The following is a 22531-nucleotide window of genomic DNA, read 5'->3' as shown; positions in this document are numbered from 1 at the left end:
TTGGACCAGGGTGTTAGCAGTGAAGATGGTGAGAGTTGGCCAGATATGGGATATATTTTGCTGTAGAGCCAAGAGTTTCCTGTTGGATTGGATATGGATTCTGAGACAAAAAAAGGAGTCAAGGTGTCAGCCTGAGTGAGTGGAAGGATGCTGTCATCATCAACTGAGAAGGGGAAGACTGCAAGCAGAAAATTGGGGGTATGAATTAGGGGTTAGGTTTGGAAATGGTGAAACTGAGATATCTATTAGACATCCCAGTGGGGATGTCAAGTAAGCAATTGCATGAACGAATCTGGAATTCAAGGGAGAAGTCTGGAAATGCGTACTTGGCAGTGATCAGCATATTGATGAATTTAAAGCCATGAGGTTGGATGACATTACCAACGGAGTGGATATGAATAGAGAAGAGAGGAAGCCTTGGAGCATGCCAAAGGTGAGAGCGCAGGGAGAGAGAAAGAACCATCAAAGGAAACTGAGAGGGAGCAGCGGGTGGGACAGGAAGAAAACCTGGGCACTTAGGACGTCCTGGAGCCAAGTGCAGAGAGCCTGTCAAGGAGGAAGCGATAAATCATGTCAAAAGCTGTCAAGTAAGGTGAGATGTGACAAATGATCACTAAATACAGTGATGTGGAGATCGCTGATGAATTAAGGGCAGTTTATGTGGAATAGTGCTTGTGAGAGTCTGGATGGAGAGCTGCCTTAACAAAACACAGGAGGAGAGACAGTGAGAATACAGCCTCATCAAAGAGGGGATCAGGGTGGGGCGCCTGGGTGGCTCAGTTGTTAAGCATTTGCCTTCAGCTCAGGTCATGATCCCGGGGTCCTAGGATGGAGCCCCATGTTGGGCTCCCTGCTCCGCAGGAAGCCTGCTTCTTCCTCTCTCACTCCCCCTGCTTGTATTCCCTCTCTTGCTGTCTCTCTCTCTGTCAAATAAATAAATAAAATCTTAAAAAAAAAAAAGAAACACCCATTATTAAAAAAAGGGGGGGTCAGGGTAATCAAGTAGAAAGTAAAGGGTTAAGAGGGCTCAAGATGCAATAAATAACAGCATGTTTGTAAACTACTGGAAATGATCCCAGAAAGAGAGATTGAGTGAGAAACAGTGTAGGAAACAAAGAATTCCCCAAGTCTGCTGTTTAGTAGGATGATAGGCTTTCTTCCACATTTTCTTTTTCTTTTTTTAGTTGACATAAGAGATTTTGCAGGTTTTCAGAACAGACTGTACTGTTCAGACTGCTTATTCTCAAGAGAACCTTTAAAAGCTATTCTATCTTCTTTGAGTGAAGTTTACATTCCATAGTTTTGATTTCCTTTAGAAAAGTTCAGAAATTGACATTTGGAGGAAATACTTTATGACAATTATCTTCAATGTCACAGTGTAAAGATCTATTTGATGTGGGACGTGTGTGTGTGTATCTGTGTATACAACTGTGTGCACACTTGAAATAAAGTTTTGGAATTCTAAACTCTTACTTTATTTCAGCACCATGTCTGCACGTTTAGAGTCAAATACCCAACAGAGAAACAAAAAGCCGGTAAGAAATGAAGTTTGCGTGAATTCTTTTTTTTTTTTTAAAAGCATTATAGTTAATAAAACTGTAACTTCTTTGATTAATGCTGAGATTTTCCTGATATAGTTTTGCTTTCACGTTTTATTAGTAAAGATTTTAAAAGTAGAACATGGAATATCCTTTTTTCTAGTAGCATGCAGCCAAGTGGGTAGAGTGCCAACTAAGTGATACTATTGGGCAGTAGGGAAGTTAGGTGTGCTGTGATGTGGCCCCACGATATCACAGACATCCTGGTTACTCCAGAGTATTTGCTTATATGTGAGGAAATTCTGGAATTCAAACATGGTACCAATTGGGTAAATCACATTATGCAGTTTATTTAGGCTAAGGGTGAAATCACAGTCTACTCTAGGTATTTCCAGTTCATGCTCTTTCTAGTTGGTTGATGACATACCTAGTTCTGACCTTTGAGAGCTTGTCTCTTCCGTGAGCTCTCTTATGCCCTGGGACATCTAGGTTCTTTTTCCCCGAGCCTCATCTAGTACCTGTCTAGGCCTCGGATAGCAAATGTGAAGGCTGTTGAGAAACGTTGCGGCTGCGGGATGGGGACACGGGAGCTCATTATATTAGTCCTCCACGTTTATAAGAGAATTTGAGAATTTCCCTTAAAGAAAAAAAAAGCTATCTGTACACCCTTGATTCAGTTTTAGTAAGGATCCCCTTGGACTCCACCATGGACATTTCTGGAACAACCTCAGCTCTAATGTACAGGCAGTATGGTATAGAAGAAAGATCACAGGACTAGGAATCAGGCCCAAGTGTCCCACCTCCAAGCTGGGTGACCATAACCAAGTCATTTAAACTCTCAGGGTCTTATATTTCATCTATAAAATCAGGATGATGAGCTTTAATAGTCTACTTCAAATACGATGTTTGGGATGTGAAAATGGTTGGTAAAGTACCTACCAGTGCACTGGAGTATAGTTATTTGGAATCGATAGCATTCAAATGGGCTCCCCTGTGGGCCCGGGGACCTTGCTCTTGGATTTCTCGATTTCTTTCTGGATTCAGCAGCTCTGCCCTACTACTCCTGTCCCATCTCAGCATCATCAGCTAAGAACAACTGATCTAGTGAAGCGCATATCCAGAAGCCCACTCCTGCCGTTACTTTTTCAAAAACATTAACATCTCTTTTCTAAGTTACATTCACTTAACCTGGCCCCAGATAGCCTGGACGTATCCCTCAAATCCATAATTATCTTCAGGAGGAGGGTTTTGTTAAAGAAACAGAAGTCAAGGGAGACCAGCTTAGACTCGTAGAACATGAATTTTATTAAAAATCTACTTGCTAACGGTAGTGATCATTTAATCTTACATTGCTTTTTTTCAGCTGGAAAAAAAAAAAGCCTAATAATGAAGATTTTTAATACGCATGTTGGAGCTACTTAGAATTCTGTTGTCCAAAGAGAAAGTATCACTCACCAATACCATATGAAAACATCTTTTTCTACTCTTAGAACCCTTGGATTAGCAGTTAAATGGCAGTTTTGGAAATGAGAGACTTCAGCTCACCAGTCTCCGTTTACTGCCTTTCCCTCTAACAACGCTAATCAATTAGCACCCTAGAGGTAACTCTCTAGTTGGCTGCGTATGACACTGAAAAGGACAGGCGCCAATTACCACATTTAGGATTTCTGCCCAGGGCTCCCAATTAGCTTCCTGGAGTTCAGAATCTACTGCTTTCAATTTACATTTAAGACAGTTGGGAGCCCTGGGGCTGCAAGTAGCTGGTTCTGCTGTGTTCTACTGTGTTTTTACATTTCTAAAAGAATACATTTAGCTGGAGGAGGTTAGAATTAGAGACCTCAAGGCCATAAGACATCCACAATTAGTGCTGTCTGCTCATCACACGTTGCCTTTCAGATCTTGCAGCTCTTGGAATGGTCACTTGTCAGAGCCAATTCTGCTATGTACCATGAGGTACATACCAGCTTGCAGGTGCATCTCAGGTGCCTCTTGTAAACAGTGGCTGTTTGCTTTAGCAGAAGACATTGAAATTGAAGGATGAAATCTGTTTAATTCTGTGAAGATGTCTCGACCACCCACGCATAGCGAAACATTCTCCTCCTATCCGGAGATGGTGGTTTCCTATTTGTCTTCATTATACTGTTCCCTGAATAGTACCTCAATTTTTGGACTCTCTTGGTAAACTACATTCTTAGAGGGAGAACGTGCCTTTCTTTGTTCATCTCTGTGTCCACGGGCAGGGTCTCTGATAGCAAAACAGCACTCAGTCATTATTGTTTGAAATAGAACAAATGGACTGAGCCCCAGGCATGGCCCTAGGTGATTGACAGAGGATGTCCGTCCGATTCCTTACAGCAGCAGATGGCTGGGGGGTTTCAGAATCACCACTCTCATATTGATACTTTCATTGTAATTATTACCACGTTAGAAATTAAGAAATTGAGATTTGGGGGGGTTGGGATAGAATTCAGCTACTGAGTGACCAAGGAATATGTGTGCCCCAGTAGTAGGAACATTCTGGGATAATGAGGTGTTAGTCTCACTATGATGAGATCCACATCTCAGGTGCCAGGTTGTCCCTGTTTATCTGCACCCTATTCTTCTGGGCCTGTTGGAGTGCATATAAATCATCTCATTTGAAGCTGTTGAGGAAATAAAAATTCTATTGCAAGGAGGCTTGACCTGAACCGGATACCTGGCTCAGGATTTCTCCCTCTGAACGATTCCTGCCCAGCTCTGACACACAGAGATGAATCATGTAAAACATGTGATGTCACTGGTTATGTGACATCCTCCAAAAGTGAGCATGTGGGTGTGAATTCATTAATGCTAGAATATGTATGAAGTAGTTCGCTCGTTGTGCAAAACTAAGCTTATTATAAAACCTCATAAACCCTTAGCTTTCAAGTTGCAATTTAGTGATGATTTCATTAAAGAATCATTATCTTAGGTGCCAAAAATATGAAGCACACTACATAGAAAGTCAGCTCTCCAAAACGACCTTAAAGTAGCTGAAAGACTTTTGCATTTGATAAACTGGGGAGGGCAAGCAATGCCTTAAATTGTGTCAAACTGTATAAATTCTGTTCTTTTAATACTTAGTATGATATAGTATTATGTTTACAGGAAGCAGGTATTTTGTCACATTCTCATATTTCTAAATTTTAATGTTCTAAAATGGCTTTCATAAAATTCTTCCCATTGAGGAGCAAACTTTCAAATCATTTGTTAATATATTACTTGTGTTTGGGGCTCCTGGGTGGCTCAGTTGGTTAAGCGACTGCCTTCGGCTCAGGTCATGAGATTCTGGAGTCCTGGGATCGAGTCCCGCATTGGACTCCCTGCTCAGCAGGGAGTCTGCTTCTCCCTCTGATCCTCCCCCCTCTCATGCTCTCTCTCTCTGTCTCATTCTCTCTCTCAAATAAATAAAAATAAAATCTTTAAAATATATATATATATTACTTGTGTTTTAAATGACCATTTCAAGTGATTTAGAGGAAATATTCCTATTTATTCTTAGAATGAGATCAATATAGAACTGTATTTCTATGTATATTTAAATATAAAGATTTGTGGCTGTTCTAGAAAATTGGATATATGTGTATTTCACTTTAATTCATGAGAAATGATGTCTCAGAACTTTCTGTTTTGGATTTCTTTCTTTCCTCTGTTCTTTCTCTTTCTCTCCCCTTCTCCCTTTCTTTCCTTCCTTCCTTTCCTCCCTCCCTCCTTCCTTCCTCTTTCTCTTTCCTTCCTCCCTTCCTCCCTCCCTCCCACTCTTCCTTCCTTCCTTCCTCCCACCCTTCCTTCCTTCTTTCCTTCCCTTCCTTTCCTTCCTTCTGTCTCTCTCTTACTGAAGCAAACTTGACTTTGACATATGTATACAAACCAGTCAAGAGAAGGAAACTTTCCATCACCCCCAGGAGTTTCTCATGCTCCTCTGTCATCTCTCTCACCCACTTCTCCCCACCTGCCTATAGACCATTCTCAAGGAAGCACTGATTTGCTTTGTGTCACTGTGTATTATTTTGCATTTCCTTGAGCTTTATATAAATGGAGTCACACAGTATGTAACCCTTTACTGGCTTCTTTCACTTGGCAAAACTGTTTTGAGCTTCATCTATGTTGTAGTATGTATCAATAATTCATTTTTATTGAATAGTATCCCACTGTATTGAATGTATGTTTGTTTATCCCTTCACCTGTTGGCTGACATTTAGGTTATTTCCAGTGTTTGACTCTGACAAATAAAGCTGCTATAAATATTCCCATACAAGTGTTTGTATGGACATATGCTTTCTTTTCTCTTGGGTGAATACCTAAGAGTGAAACGATTGAATCGTACTATAGATATACTTTTAATTTTCTTAAAAACCATCAAACTGTTTTTCAAAGTGGTGGTTACATTTTACATTTCCACCAGCATGTCGAGAGTTTGAGTTTATGCACATTCTCTCCAATCCCGGTAGTGTCAGCCTTTTCAGTTTTAGCCATTCTGATAGATGTAGTCCTCATCTCAGTGTGGCTTGCATTTGCATTTCCTTAATAGCTAATGGTGCTGAGCACCTTTATTGTGTTTATTTGCCATCCTTACATCTTATCTGGTGAAATATATATTGAAATCTTTTGTCCATTTTTAAGTTTCTTGTTTCCTATTATTGGATTAGAATTCTTTATGTATTCTAGACACAAGTAGTTTTTCAGGTATGTGTTTTGCAATTACTTTCCCCAGTCTCTGGTTACTCTTCTCATTCTCATTCTCTTAACAGTGTCTTTAGAAGGGCAGGAGTTATTAATTTTTATGGAGTCTAATTTATCACTTTGTACTTTCATGGATCAGACTTTTGGTATCTGATCTTTGCCCAAGGTCACAAATATTTTGTCTTGTTTTCTTCCAGAAGTCTTATAGTTTTAGGTTTTACATTTAGATCAACTGATTGATTTTGAGTTCACTGTGCTTGATGATAACTCAGAGCTGAGTCTCTCTCTAGGAATGTCCCTCAGTTGGAAGAGCTCTGATGCCCCAGGGTCATCTTGTATCCAATGACTGGTTAATGCAGGGCCACAAGACCAGTCTCTTTCCTTAGACTGAGGACAATTCTGAAAGGCCGGACCTGATCCACAACCCCCACAGAATTGCTGAGGCTGCTGTTGCATTTCTGCTCCCTCTTCCTTTATAGGTGTTGCTCCCAAGCCACCTCCAGTAATCTGCTCCCCAGGGACCCTAACCTAATAGAATCACAAAATCAAAATAGGTCTAACCTAATGCATAAGGTTTTGCAAATGGGAATTCCTAGGAAATGCAAAACAGCCACTGTGCTGTCACTTAGGGCAAGACAAAAGATGAACAGATACTGTCACTGTAATTTTGATAGCCTTTCAGAGAAATATTTCTTCATAGAAGAGATTTAATGAATATATGTTCACAGACTTTAAGGAAGCAAACTATTCAACAAAGTATGAAAATTTATTTGATCTAAAAAAACTGAGTTTTTCCCCACAAAAGAACACAAATAGTGTAGAAATTGAGTCTTTACTTCTGAGGATATCTGCTAGTTATCTAGACAGTATCTAACATTACTCTATCTGGAAGAGTAATGCTATCTCCCTAGATGCCGGGATGTGAGATAACACATCCATTGCAGTTTTTATCCATTGTTCCACCTCTCATATAGCTTCTTCCATGTTGAGATCTTGCAATAATTGAGGGGCTGATTCATATCATACTCTCCTGCCCCCATCCCCACTCTGTCCCTGTACAGTCATCTCAAATTCACCTAACATAAATTGTATAGCCTAAATGCTATACATAAGCAACTTCAACAGAGATTTCAGATCAAGTAGTGCATCGAATGGTGGTAGTGATGCTAGACTTGTAATCGGTGAGAAAGATAATTCTTCCTTCGGTTATTATCAAGAAAGACCAAAACTTCAATTCATTTCAGTTTAATTTGATTATCCTTAAAATTTTTGCAGGCTACTAGTTGCAGGCAGCAAATGGCTTAATATTTTATTTATCTGAAGAATTTATTTCTTTTTCACAACATCCATCCAAGGTGTGATGGAGAGGGACTCTATTCATCATAGTTAACTAAGAGACCCTCTGGATGGAAATTTCACCTGGGAATGCACTTCTGCAGTCCTCACAGGTAGCAAATGAAGGAGGGATAAATTGGAAGTTACACGTACCACTTCCATTTCATTAGTCAAAGAATTCATGTGGCTTAAAACAGCTTCAAAAGCTGAGGAAGTGAAATAATATCATGAGCCTAAGAGAATTTTCAAAAATATGTTGGTGGACAAAAATTACAGCAATATAAAACTAGTTTAAAAAGAAAGAATTAAGCCTAAGGAAAAGAAAAAGAAATGCTATACGTAGATACAAAAGAAAACATTAGCTCTAGAATTTCTCATTTTAATAATAAGTTCTGTTTAACTTCAGAACAGAGGCCATAAGAAAGATCTTAGCCGTTCAAAATGAGGTTGGCCAAAGAACTAGGATTTCTTTAGAAAATGACCCTTCACAAGCAAATGGGCCAGATGACCCATTTCGTTTTAATTTCTATGATAAAGTATATGTATAAGAAACAAAAGGTCCTGTTTTCACATGCAAATGTGTTCCTTTATTTTTTTTAAATGTCAATGGGCAAAGAAATTTAAAAAACGTGTGGCACTGAAACAGATTGTTTACAGACAGGATGTTTTTCAGAATTTCCCCAAGAGGCATCAGTGGCTGAAGCATTTGAGTGTCTGCAAATATGTTTCATCAAATCCCCATGACATTTCTTTCTCCATTTGGCTCCTTCAAACGGCAAAGAGTTTCAAACAACGGGCACTATTTGGGGAAAGCATGCCAATTGGTGCTGTGCGGTGCTGACACATTTTATTTTCTGTGAGGGTGGAAATGTTGAGAAGTCTGTATGTATAGAAGGAGGGAAGTTGTGAAGTACAAAAATGGGACAAAAGTTAAATGTATACACATTTAAATAGATAAAAGTTAAGTACATATATTTCATTTACTTTCAGGGCTATATTCTGAATAAACCCAAGTTTCATGTAAAATTTGCTCAACTTCTCAAACCTGAAGGTTTAGATCAGAGGAAGACATGGCAAGGGGGAAGTGTGTTTCCGGACCATCTAATCAATCAGTCTGACTCTGAGAGCACACTTCAATTGCTGTGGTCCGAAGAAAAATACTTTCCAAAACCGAGAGAGAATATCCTCCCAAAGGGCTAGGACAGTTATTCAATCTAGCCTTTCCCAAAGGAGTATGTCTCCTTGAGACTGGAAGAGTGACCCCTGAGGGAGAAGCACAAGGATGCAGGCTCTCAGGACTTAAGCTTGGCCTCTGTCTGCCCTCAATCTCATCAGGCAGATAGAATAACATTGGCTTAATTTGTTTTGATAGTTTTGTTAAACTGAAATTTGCTGCTAGGAATAATAGCCCCAGGTCTTCATGTCAATAGTTGAGCTCTTTGTGTTAGATCAAGTTTCAAAGTCAATTAGTTATTTCAAAATATGGCTAATAATTTGAATCAATGTGATGTGTTATCTGTACTTGATGAGGTTCAGAGAAATGAATGTTTCTCCAAGTTTTGATTAGCGTGTGCTTCTTCAAAAAGTTGGCTCTCTCCTTGGACAAATTAATGCATTAAGACACAAGGATGAGAAGCTAATTTAGTCTCTGAAAATTCTATATCTTGTGAGAAAACTTACCACTATTTCAACCCATTTATGAAGCATTTATAAATATATAAAATAAGTAATAGAAAATATTTGTACCACCTATTATAACATAATATCCTTAATATGTTATGGTCTCATATAAATCAATGAGGAAAAAATTAGCCCTTAAAAATGAAAGTACAAAGGACACAAATCACAATTTACAAAAGTCTTAAGGCATACAGACATCCAATAAGATGTCCAAATTTGCAAATATCATATAATAGGTCCAAATAGTGGAAGACAAAGACACCAAAAATTTTTAAACTTAGGTATCATATTTACTTGTAAGTGTGACAGATATAAAAAGTATTTAGAAGCAGGGGGTCCAAGATGGCAATATAGGAATACCCTGAACTCCACCGCCTCCCACAGACACACCCAATCTATAGCTACATATGGATCATTTCCCTCTGAAAAGATCTGAAAACTAGATGAACTACTTTCTAAAGCAAAGTATCAAAGGACCACAAGACATGGGTAAGAGAGGCAGAAACATAGTCTCATAAGCCTTTCACCCCTGGCCACAAACACAATAGGGAAGAATCTCACCAGACAGGCATGTCTCCTAGAGGAGCAAGGTCTTGGTGCCCTGCATTGGGCACCCCAGCCCCTGGGATCTGCAGTGGAAAGATGAGCTGCCAGTATATGTGGCTTGGAAAAACAACAGGGCAGATGTCCAAAAGTCCCAAAGTGCCAGGGGGAATTGAAACTTCCCCTTTTGGAGGGCTCACATGTGGTCTCGCTAACCCCAAGACCCATTGAAAACATAGCTTGAAAAGTACCTAGACTATATGTGAAAGAGATTCATTTGGTGATCTTGAGGCTTTGGCAGGGGGTAGGGGGAGTAGGGGATGGCTGAGACACTACTCAGAGATGGAGGCATTGGGGAATGCCATTGTTGCACTTTCCTCAGAGCCTGCTAGGGCAAGTGGATGAGCTCAGATACTGCGCCCTCCTATGCCTTGGTGGTACAGCTAAGGGTGAGCAGTTGGGGCATTTGCTGAGGCTGGAGAGCATAGTTGGTTGCAGTCTCCCTTGATCTCTGGCTGGGGCAGGGGAGTGCAAATAGTTGTGTCATTCTCCTACTCCCAGCCTAAAGCCAGCATGCTCCCACAGACAGGGCATTCCTTTGCTGCATTGCTGAAGCCCATAAGTGCATACAGTCAAGACATCTTCCCACTGCCTTTCTGAAGTTCTGCCTACTACACTCTTTAGCAGCCTTGCTAAAGCCAGAGTGTGCATGCAGTTTACACAGGGAACACCCCTTCATCACCTGGTGGTCTTGAGGATGGATGCTCCAGAGCTGCACAGGACCATAACAACCAGAAAGACAATTCTTGTCAGGCACCACTCTCAGGGCCCTGTACGGACAGCAGGTTGAAACACACCTCCAGTCTTTCTTGAAAAATGCCTATTTTCTTAGTCTGGAGCTTTAGCCTGATGAATAGGCTTCAGGTTTACCACACATCTAGGACTAAGGAAGTGTATCCAGGGAATGTAAGTAGGGAGACATCATCCTTGTATACCCTTTAGCCTTACTACATCTCAATAAGACTTCTCAGAAAGGGACTTATACACTGAACTCAGGAAAAGAATGGCTGAATGCGGGACGCCTGGGTGCCTCAGTCGGTTAAGCGTCTGCCTTCGGCTCAGGTCATGATCCCAGGGTCCTGGGATGGAGTCCCGCATCGGGCTCCCTGCTCCGCGGGGAGCCTGCTCCTCCCTCTGCCTCTGTCCCTCTCTCTGTCTCTCATGAATAAATAAATAAAATCTTTTTAAAAAAAAAAGAATGGCTGAATGCAGTGAGAACTTCCACAAGGAAAGAGAAAAACCTAAAGTACCAAACAGAAGTCACAGAGCTGAGGAAGACAATAACTGAAGGGAACAACATGCTAGAGGATTAAATAGCAGACTGGATGAAGTAGAACAATGTATTAGAGAGCTGGAATACAAAGCAGCAAAAAGACAAAAGAATTTTTTAAAAATGAAAATAACATAAGGGCCCTTCACAACAACATAAAGCAGAATAGCATTCCCATTATAGAGGTCCCATAAGGAGAAGATAGAAAAGGGTAGAAACTTCACTTGAAGAAATAAATGATAGATGCAAACTTCCCTTAGTTAGGGAAGGACACAGACATCCAGGTTCAGGAATTCCAGAGAGTTTCAAATGAAATGAACTCAAGGAGAGCCACACCAAAGCACATTAAAATAAAAATGTCAACAGTTAAAGATGAAGACAGAATCTTAAAAGAAGCAAGAGAAAAAAATTGTTATGTAGAAGGGAAATCCCATAAGGCTATCAACAGTTTTCGCACCAGAAACTTTGCAAGGCAGAAGAGAATGGCTTATGGCATATTCAAAGTGATGAAAAAAGACCCCTAAAAAACAAACAACTTCTCACCAAAAATATTCTACCCAGCAAGGTTATCATTCCTATCTGAAGAAGAGATAAAGAGTTTTCCAACAGGCAAAAGCGAAAGGAGTTCATCACTACTAAACTGGCCTTACAAGAAGTATTAAAGGGACTATGTTAAGCTCAAAAGAAGTGGGCACTAGTTAAATACAAAAGTGAAAATCTCACTAGAAAAGGTAAATATAGTGTCAAGGTAGTAGATTAACCACTTATAAAGCTGCTAAGGAGGTTAAAACAAAAGTAGTAAAATTAACTAAAATTACTATTAGTTAAGTGATACATAAAAAGTTGTAAAAAGTGACATCAGAAACATCAAATGTGGAGGGAACAAAAATGTAGTTTTGGAATGTGCTTAAATTTAAATTGCTATTAATTTTAGGTAGATTGTTAGATACATAGGGTGATATATGTGAAACTTACAGTAACCACAAAGCAAAAACTTAGAGTAATACATAAAGGAAAATGAGAAAGGAATATAAAATAACACTGGAAATGTTATCAATATAGAAGGGAAAAGAGAGAAAGAGAAGAAAAGAACAGAGAGGAACTACAAAAACAGCCAGAAAACAACTAACAAAATGGTAGTAAGTACATATCTATCAGTAATTACTTTAAATATAAATGGACTAAACTTCCAAGCAAAAGACATAGAGGGGCTGAATGGGTAAAAAACAAAACAAAACAAAAATAAGACAGATCTGTACACTGCCTATAAGAGATTCACATCAGACACACAGACACTGAAAATGAAAGGATGAAAAAAGGTATATTGTAGAAATAAAAACAAAAAGAAAGCTGGTGTAGCTATAGTCATATCAGACAAAATAGACTTTAAAATAAAGATTGTAATAAAAGACAAAGACAGGCACTACATAATAATAAATGGGTCAATTCAGTAAGACCATATAATATTTATGAATATATACACACCCAACATAAGAGCACCAAAATATATACACCAAATATTAACAGACCTAAATGGAGAAATTTCCAGCAATACAATAGTGGCAGGGGATTTTAACACCCCACTTACATCAATGAATGGATCATCCAGGCAGAAAATTAACAAGAAACATCAGCCTTAAATGATGCATTAGACCAAATGGAGATATCTCTATCTATATCTATCTATATCTATATCTATATATCTAGATCTACTTTTGTTTTTGATCGTTCATTACTAGTATATGGAAATGCAGCATATTTCTGCATATTTATTTTGTATCCTTCAACTTTACTGAACTATCAGAAAGAGAAATCAAGAAAACAATCTGATTTACAATCACATCAAAAAGAGTAAAATAGCTAGGCATAAATTTAACCAAGGAAGTGAAAGACCTGTACAATGAAAACTATGGCATTGATGAAAGAAATTGGATAAGACACAAATAAATGGTAAGATATTCCATGTTCATGGATTGGAAGAATTAATATTGTTAAAATATTCATACTACCCAAAGCAATCTATAGATTCAATGCAATCAAAATTCCAATGACATTTTTCATAGAACTAGAACAAAAAATTCTAAAATTTGTATGGAACCACAAAAGACCCCAAATTACCAAAACAATCTTAAAAAAGAACAAAACTGGAGGTATCATGCTCCCTGATTTCAAACTATACCACAAAGCTATAGTAATCAAAACAGTATGGTAATGGCATAAAAATAGACATATAGATGAATGGAAGAGAATAAAGAGCCCCGAAATAATCCATGTATATACGGTCAATTTATTTATAACCAAGAAGGCAAGAATATACAATGGGGAAAAGACAACCTCTTCAATATATGGTAATGGGAAAAGTGGACAGCCACATGCAAAAGAATGAAACTGGAATCTTATACAATATACAAAAGTCAACTCAAAGTAGATTATAGATTTGAATGTAAGACCTGAAACCTTAAAACTTCTACGAGAAACAAAGTGGGTAAGCTCCTTGATATCAGTCTTAGTGATTTTGGGGGGCTCTGACTCCAAAGGCAAAGGAAATAAAAGGAAAAATAAATAAATGGGACTACACCAAACCAAAAACCTTCTGCACGGGAAAGGAAACCATCAACAGAATAAAAAGACAACCTACTGAATAGGAAAAAAATATTTGTGAATTATATGTTGGATAAGGGGTTAATATCCAAAATATATAAAGAACTCATGAAACTCAATTACAAAGTATCTGATTAAAAAACAGGCAGAGGATCTGAATAGATATTTCTCCAAAGAAGAATACAGATGTCATAGGCACATAAACAATCTGCTCAACATTATTAATCATCAGGGAAATGCAAATAAAAACCACAATGTGTTATCATCTAATACTTGTTAGAATGGCTATTATAAAAAAGACAAGAAATAACAAGTGTTGGTGAGGATGTGGAGAAAAGGGAACTCTCGTGCTCTGTGGATGGGAATGTAAATTGGTGTAGCCACTATGGAAAGCAGTATGGAGGGTCTTCAAAAAATTACAAATAGCAGTGCCACACGACCCAGCAATTCCACTGCTGGGTATCTATCCAAAGAAAATGAAAACACTAAATCAAAAAGGTATATGCCACCCATATATTCAATGCAGCATTATTTATAACAGCCAATGTATGGATATAACCTACGGATGAATGGATAAAGAAAATGTGGTACATATGTGCAATGGAATATTACTCAGCTATAAAAAAATGAAATTTTGCCATTTGGGCAACATGGATGGACCTTGAGGCTATTATTCTAAGTGAAATAAGTCAGACAAAGAGAAATACCATTTGATCTCACTTATACTTGAGATCTAAAAAACAAAAGAAACAAAACAGGACCCAAACTTGTAGATATAGAGAACAGATCTTGATTGCCATAGGGGATGAAGGCTGGGAGTGGGCAAAATGGGTGAAGAAGATTAATAAGTACAAGCTTCCGGTTATGGAAAAAATAATTATGGTGATGTAATGTACAGCATGGGGAATACAGTCAATAACATTGTATTAACTTTTTAAGGTGACAGACAGTAACTAGATTTATTATGGTGGCCATTTGGCAATGTATATAAATGTCAAAATACTTTATTATATACCTGAAACTAATATTATATTGTATGCCAATTACACCTCAAAAAAAGTATTGAAAATGTCATTACTGGCAAAGTTGTAAGAAAACTATGATTCTCATATACTGTGGGTGGGAGGGTTAATTTGCGGGATGTAATCAGAAATATGTATCAAGTATATACTCTAAAATCCAGTTACCACTTTTCCTGTTTATATTAAGAAAATAAAAAACAAGTCCACAAGGATGTATAAATATGCTTACTACACGGTTCTCCAATAGTAGGGAAAACTATATGCACTTAGTAACATTTATTGTGACCTTTAAATATATGGTAATTTTTAAATTAGAAATTATGGAATATGGGGCACTTCACTGGCTTAGTTAGTAGAGCATGTGACTCTTGATCTCAGGGTCATGAGTTCAAGCTACACGTTGGGTGTAGAGCTTACTTAAAAAATTATGGAATAGAACATCTATCATCATTCAAATATAGGTTATACCTATGACACACTGCTAATTGCAAATGATTACAATTTAGCCATATATAACCATGTATACCGTGAATTGATGTTTTACACATTATGTATCTCACAGGTACACACATACAAGTCTAGAAAGTAATGCACACACACACAGACAAAATAGAAAGTAATGCACCAAATGTGGTCTTAGTCTGCTTGGGCTGCCATAACGAAATACCACAGATTGGGGGGCTTCAACAATAGACATTTATTTCTCACAGTTCTGGTGGTTAAGTCAGAGATCGAGGTGCCAGCATGGTTGGTCCTGGCTTGCAGATGGTTGCCTGGTTGCTGTATTCTCATATTGTTGGGGTGGGAAGAGGTAAGGGGGCAGGGAGAGAAAGGCATGAAGGAAAAGAAGGAGAGGGAGAGAGAAAAGGTACCAGAGGGACAGAGTACTCTGCTTTATTCTTTTAAGGACACTAATCCCATCATGAGGATCCCACCCTGATGACTATGTCTAAACGTTATGGCTTCCCAGAGACTACATCTCCTAATACTGTAACATTGGAAGTCAGGACTGCCACTTATGAATGCCAGTGGGCATGGGACACATTCAGTCCACAACATGCGTCAATCTCTGGGTGGTAGGAATCTGGATGAATTCCTCTTATTTTTATACCTTTCATCATATTTGAAGTTTTAGGACGTAATACATAGAAAATCATGGCACAGAGATAATGTCAGTACGTGTCTTTTTCCCTTTCTCCTTTCCTATCCTTATAAAATTGAAGTCTACTTTATCTCTCCTCCTTTTCTCAACTTATATCACATTATGAGCTCCTGCAGGGTAAGGAATTTGATTAATTCATCTTTATCCCCCGGGGTTTAGCTCTGGGTCCTACATAAAAGGAGCTCAATAAATGTGTGAATGATTCTCATTGTGTTTGTTTTTGAATAACTGGACATACTGTGTTTTTCACTTAGGGAAGAAAATGTTCCTGAATCATACATTTAATGCAAAGGAAAATTAAATTGTAAGATATTTTTAAATTAAATGTGGTTCAGAACATTCTTTGGAAAGGAGCAAGCCCTGTTTTGCTTCCCTCAAATGCCTAAGGAAAATGCTATAAATTCTAGAACAGCCTGCTTTCCCCTCTTTCTACTTGGAATCTTTCTTAAAATAGAAATATCTATGTCCATGGTGACTATATTCTGAATCTTATTAATTTTTCTCCTTCTGAATAAAGCAGCCATTTAGGCTTCTTGCCTTCAGATGTGTTCTGACATTCTTTTTTGATCATGTCCCTGAAAATCTAGAAAAAAGTCTCTCATAATAACTTTCTTTATGGCTGCCTAACATGTAATGCTGAGATCCATATTGTCCAATCTCAAAACTGAGTTGTGGTTTAAAAGAAACAGTCTATGGGGTGGCTGGGTGGCTCAGTCGGTTAAGCACCTGCCTTCAGCTCAGGTCATGATCCAAGGGTCCAGAGGTCTCCCTCTGCCCCTCCCCCACTCACACTCTCTCTTTCTCTCTCTCTCTCCCAAATAAATAAAAAAATACTAAACAAAACAAAAGAAAAAAGAAACAGTCTAGTACCCATAAGGTACCTTTCAAATTCCTCAAGTTCCTAACCCTTAGTATACAAGGAAAATAATCATCATCATTTACCATCTGGATCAAATAAACCCAACTAAATTTTTTATTTTTAAAGTCCTTTTTTTTAATAATTTACAGAAGAATAAAGGCATAGTTTTTTTAAAAAAAAATCCTATTAAAATTTTGATAAAAATTTAAACATAGCAAATATCTTTGTTATCTAGTAAAAATTGTGGCACATAAAAGATGGGAAAATATGGTTACACGTCCTCTTAACAAAAAAGGGAAGTCCAAGTTCTTGTTAAAAAATATTATGTGATAGACTTTGTCTTTTATGAGAATACCCTATGTCCTATTTAGTCTCTAGAGATGTGTTTTTTCATTCATTGATTCATGAGTTTGAGGATATTCATCTAAGTCTCTAGGAAGTCATGAGCTGAAAATGTATAGTCTATTTCACTTGCATGAGTAATTCCATTATCAACATTAGTGTCTAGAGCTACACTGTCCAAAATAAATAAACTGCAAGCCATCTATGTCATTTTAAATTTTCTAACAGCTACATTAAACACTTAAATAGGTGAAAGCAAATTTTAAGAATATATTTCATTTAACCTAATGTATCCAAAATATTGTCATTTTAACATGTACTCAATTTAAAAATATATTGAAATATCTTACATTCTCGTATATTGTGCTAAGTCTTCAAAATCTTGTGTGGGTTTTATTTTTTTAATTTTTTAAAAGATTTTATTTATTTATTTGACAGAGACACAGCGAGAGAGAGGGAACACAAGCAGGGGGAGTGGGAGAGCGAGAAGCAGGCTCCCCGCTGAGCAGAGAGCCTGATGTGGGGCTCGATCCCAGGACCCTGGGATCATGACCTGAGCTGAAGGCAGTCACTTAAGGACTGAGCCTCCCAGGCGCCCCTTGTGTGTGTTTTATACTTACAATACATCTCAGTTCAAACTGACCACATCTCAAGTACTCAAAAACCACATATGGTTAATGGCTAGTGCAGTGCACAGTACCGAGCAAGAGTGCTGCTCTTCATATTCATCTTCTGATTTGTCTAAGAACTGTGAAATGTATTTCTCTGTCAATTTTCTTTTCTTTGGGCATTATGAATGGAAGATGAAAAATGCAGTATTCTCACCATGTTTAGTGAAAGCCAAAAGTGTAAAAATAATGTCTCCCCCTTTATACCTCGAAAGATGATTCAGTACTTTTGGCAACACAATAGGAAATTGAAGGATGATTATTAATTTTACTGTTGTATTGTACTTCTAGTCAATTACACAATTCTTTGCCTTTTAGTCTTTTTTAAAAAGTTACATTTGGAAATAATTGATAAATGATGATAAAAAATAATTCTTACAATGATTCAGTGGCAATATGTTTGAAATACAGGAAAAAAAGATCATTAAGATCCCACAAGATATCTTAGCTTCATAAAATGTTCCAATGGGTGGGCGCCTGGGTGGCTCAGATGGTTAGGCGTCTGCCTTCGGCTCAGGTCATGATCCCAGGGTCCTGGGATCAAGTCCCACATCGGGCTCCCAGCTCGGCGGGGAGCCTGCTTCTCCCTCTGACCCTCTCCCCTCTCATGCTGTTTCTCTCTCGCTCGCTCTCTAAAAAATAAATAAAATCTTTAAAAAAAAAAAAATGTTCCAATGGGTGTGTTGATAATTGCAAGATAGAATGAGTTTTACTATGCTTTTAAAAAATTAATATATATTCTCTTTGTTCTTTGTAAGAATCTCTAAAAAAGGATAAAAGACATGAAATACAGATTTTTAAGAATAGAACAGCTTGAAAAAAGAAAGTCAATACTACATTTGGGCCCAGTGAACTCTGTTGGTATACTGAAGATGAAATTGCATTAATTAAACAGTATATGGGGGGAAGTTTCAGATGTATATATATTAATCCTTCTTTCTTTTTCCATAAGGTTCTATCTCACAAGACAGCTTGTCTCAAGTTTCTGTAACTCCAGTTCCTTGGGGGGGTGCCTGGCTGGCTCAGTTGAAGAGCATGTGACTCTTAGTCTCTGGGTTGTGAGTCCATGGCCCACATTGGGTGTAGAGATTACAATTGCTCTTCCTCTTGCTCTTCTTCTATCTCCTCCTTTTCATTTCAAAAGCCCAAAACAACAACACTAGCAAGAAAGTTAAGGAAGGGAAGAAATGGAGCTGATATAGAAATAACTTTCTTGAGCAGGCAGAAGAGGGTACAGGTTGTGCCCTCTTCTACTTTGTTTCAAATTCTTGCTCTTATATTATGTATAATGACCTACTTTCTCCAATAAAGAGTAACCAGGCTAGATATAGTCACATGATGCCAAGACCTCTAGAGTTTATAAGAGTCGCTGGCCTTTGTAATCAACCCTCAGGCTCTTTCCTAGGTTGTGAGCATCCAGAAGCTACACAATAGAAACCTAAAAACCTAGAGGTTAAAAAGATGATGATCTTTGCAAAAACTTTCTTCTATGGCTCAGGGGCCAGGCTAAGTATTTTTCAGTATTCCCACATTTAATCATTACAGCAGCCCCCACGGACTTATCATTTTGTCCATTTTTAGAGGGGAGGAAATGGAGGCTCAATCAACAAAATTCATTACAGTTAGTATTAGGGGAAAAATGAGTTACTAAAGGATATTAGGTATTTCAATGGGTTCTCCAGGAGAGTCGGAGAACCGGGCTTGGAGATCATGGCCGATTAACCACCCCAGATTCTGGGGAGGTACCTACTATTGCTGCCACTGGACATAGGCCCCACATCACTTGTCACTTCCCCTGAATATGAGGTATTACTTCTAAGTCTTCTGTCACTGCAGCCTCTGGAAACAGGATGATGACCCTGTCCACCCGGCCACATTCCATTCTATTTGGCACCTTTCTCATACCACTTTCGTCCACCTTGACATCTCAGGGTGGTGCCTCTGATTGATGGAGCCTGAGTCACAGGCCTACACCTTGGATGCAAAGGATGCTTGAGAGGGCGTTCCTGGCTTTTCCACTTTGGAGAGATGGGATTCATGAGATGGGAAATCTTCCAAACAGGTAAAGACACTAGGCCATCAAAACAGCATGACACATGGTTATCTCAGGGTACAAGATGAATTAGGTATAATGGTCTCCTTTCATAGATGAGAAAGCGAAGCCTACTGTGTAGCTAATCCTGGGCTGGTGTGCCCTCTTCTTTGATATGCTGGCCATGCTTCTTAGTCACATTCTGACTGAGAGACCTTAAAAGAAGTGGAAATTCACAGCAAAAGAGAGCTCTCCCATCTGTCCTCTGCTTACCTTATCATGTTGGAATGTACTATGGAAATTGTTACTGAACTTTTATCTGATCTGAAAGGATTCATAACACATTTCTCCTTTAGATCCTGGTAAAGAGAGGAGTCTGTGCAAATCCCAGGCTGGGTTGGGGTGGGGGAAGGCTTCTTGTGGAAAAGGTTTCTCACAGAACATCAAGTTCAACTGATGACTTTCTAGCTAGGTTCTGGAACAATATCATTAGAGTACAGAAGTTCTTAACATTACAGTTAAATTTCTTGGATTTTTTTTTAAGTTTACTTATTTAGAACCTAAAATTCACTGGTGGAAAAAAATTACCTATACACTGAACTATCATAAAACATTTGTTGTTGATTATACACAGTATAGCAATAATTTATTCCCAAAACTGTTTGAAAAGCCACAGTCAGTTTGGGCAATAAAAGGCCATCACCGCCCCCCCCCCCCCCCAGCTCCGCCATAAGCCAAGCTGAAAATCCTTCTTCCTACAGGAAGTGCATTTCCTAAAAGACTGGGATACAGTAGGAACGTGAAAACATTATTGGCTAATATGCCAAAGTACTCAAAATCTAAACCTAAGTATGATGTGTGGAAAAAAATAATCCTGTCACAAAAAGACTCAACTATTCAAAATACTGTCTTTACTAATGGGAAAAGTATTTGTATTATTATACGTCCCACTGAACAAAAATTCTATTTAAAAACAAATAGTATATTTTGGACTTTTTTTATTAAAGAAATCAAAATCCAAAATTTTTTCATTGTGTTCTCACAACAGTGCTGTGTAATAGGTAAAGAGTAGTTGAATTAATTTTAACATCAACTAATTCCTTCACTCCATAATTTATCTGCTTTATAACTTGTTTTATACTAAGTTACTTTTTAAAATTGTGATAAAATCCATATCTTATAAAATGGACCATTTTAATGATTTTTAAAATGCACAGCTGAGTAGTGTAAAGAATGTTTACATTTTTGTGCAACAATCTCCAGAACTTTCTCATTTTGCGAAGCTGAAAGTCGATATCCATTAAGTCCCTATTTTTTTCCTCTCATTCATTTTTTAAAGACATAAAAATCTGTTTTTCATATCAAATTCCCTTGTTGTGTCCTATTTTATTATGAAGGAAATATATAGTCATTATTAAAATGTTCACTTCCTGGTCAATAGGATGGGTTAGCACTGGTGGTTGTGAGGTTTCAGTTATAAGAACCAGGCTCCCCTGGGAAGACATGCTACTTGCTCTCCCCTCTAGAAAGAGAAACTATGTTGTTTCTTTTGAGTTTGGGTCATTTCCCTAGGAAAATAGGATTATTTTTTTTATTCATTTGCATGACTTACAGTAGAGGCAGCAAGAACGTAGTGATACTCTCATTCACTAAAATTTGATCTTTTACTTTAGAATAAAAATTGAAGGTAGCTAGCATAGAAACAAATTCCTAAACAAGGAATCCATAATTTGGGCCACGTGGATGTCATTGAAGAAGATGCTTAAACAATCTAAAATTACATGCAAAATTGTGGTCGTGTGTGTGTAAGCATGTGTGGGAGCATGTACATGGGTAAGCACACATGCAACACATGTATATGCATTTTTTTTTCCTGATAAGAGAATTCACAGATATTATCAGGTGCTAAAAGAGATTTGTGATGCTCAAAGTTCTAAGAAATTATCCCATAAAATGAAAACGGTGGAGGGCTATTTTGGGTCACAGAACAAATTCTGTAACATAATACTAACCCAAATTCAGGTGTCCTCTTACCTGAATACCTGAAAACCAGTCCCAGTTTTACTGTTAATTTTACCTTAAACAATGGAAGATACACATTGCTTACTAGGTCCCTTTTCTCCTCTGATACTATATGTACATGGTCTCTAAGAAGCTATAAAGCAATGTTATTTGAGAAAGATCTGGAATATTTGAAAACAGGTTAGGACTGCCTCTCACTTCCTTCTAACATCTACCAGCATCCTCATCAAAGAGAAAAGAACAAGCCCCCAAAGCCAAGAACCGTATATTATGAATGAGCATAAAAAGGTTAAATTAACCACCAAGCTTCTGTCATTCTTTTGATTTTTACGTTAAAACTAAAATCCTAGGATTTTTGTATTGGAGAGAAATTCTAAGCTAAGAGTTCTGGTGAGGGTATTAATCCTGTCAGTCTTCTTACTGCTCATTTCCCCATTGCTTAGCTTCATCTGTCAAAGAATGAGTCTTTAATAAATATTTTTTTAACTTAATGTGTTGAAGTGCTGTGAAGTGAATTAAAATGAGAGTTAGCTTGTTAAGAGTTTCTGGTAAGCCATTATTTAAAGTTATTTATGAAGCTATCAAACGTCACATGGTCATTTCTCTTTAACTTCCACGGCAACAATCTTTTTATAAGTTAATATCTGAGTCAACAATTCCTTTTGAATCTCTCTTCTTTTATTCTTTTTTCTATCA

The 22531-nt window shown here is 37.9% G+C and overlaps 1 protein-coding gene across 1 annotated transcript in view; it reads left to right on the top strand.

Annotated features, from left to right (window-relative positions):
• Nucleotides 1–361: 361 nt before the first annotated feature.
• Nucleotides 362–22531, top strand: part of CCDC192 (coiled-coil domain containing 192) — a 193085-nt gene continuing 170915 nt past the window's right edge. The window contains exons 1-3 of the mRNA XM_081825621.1: nucleotides 362–433; nucleotides 1317–1378; nucleotides 1484–1535. Of these exons, the coding sequence (XP_081681747.1) occupies nucleotides 362–433; nucleotides 1317–1378; nucleotides 1484–1535 (186 nt within the window). The remainder of the gene's footprint in view (nucleotides 434–1316; nucleotides 1379–1483; nucleotides 1536–22531) is intronic.

Source organism: Leptonychotes weddellii, chromosome 7 (assembly GCF_054177405.1).
Source record: "Leptonychotes weddellii isolate Sample4059 chromosome 7, ASM5417740v2, whole genome shotgun sequence".
Taxonomy (NCBI): Eukaryota; Metazoa; Chordata; class Mammalia; order Carnivora; family Phocidae; genus Leptonychotes; species Leptonychotes weddellii.
Note: the sequence above shows the minus strand (reverse complement) of the source record. Positions and strands in the feature narration are given on the sequence as shown.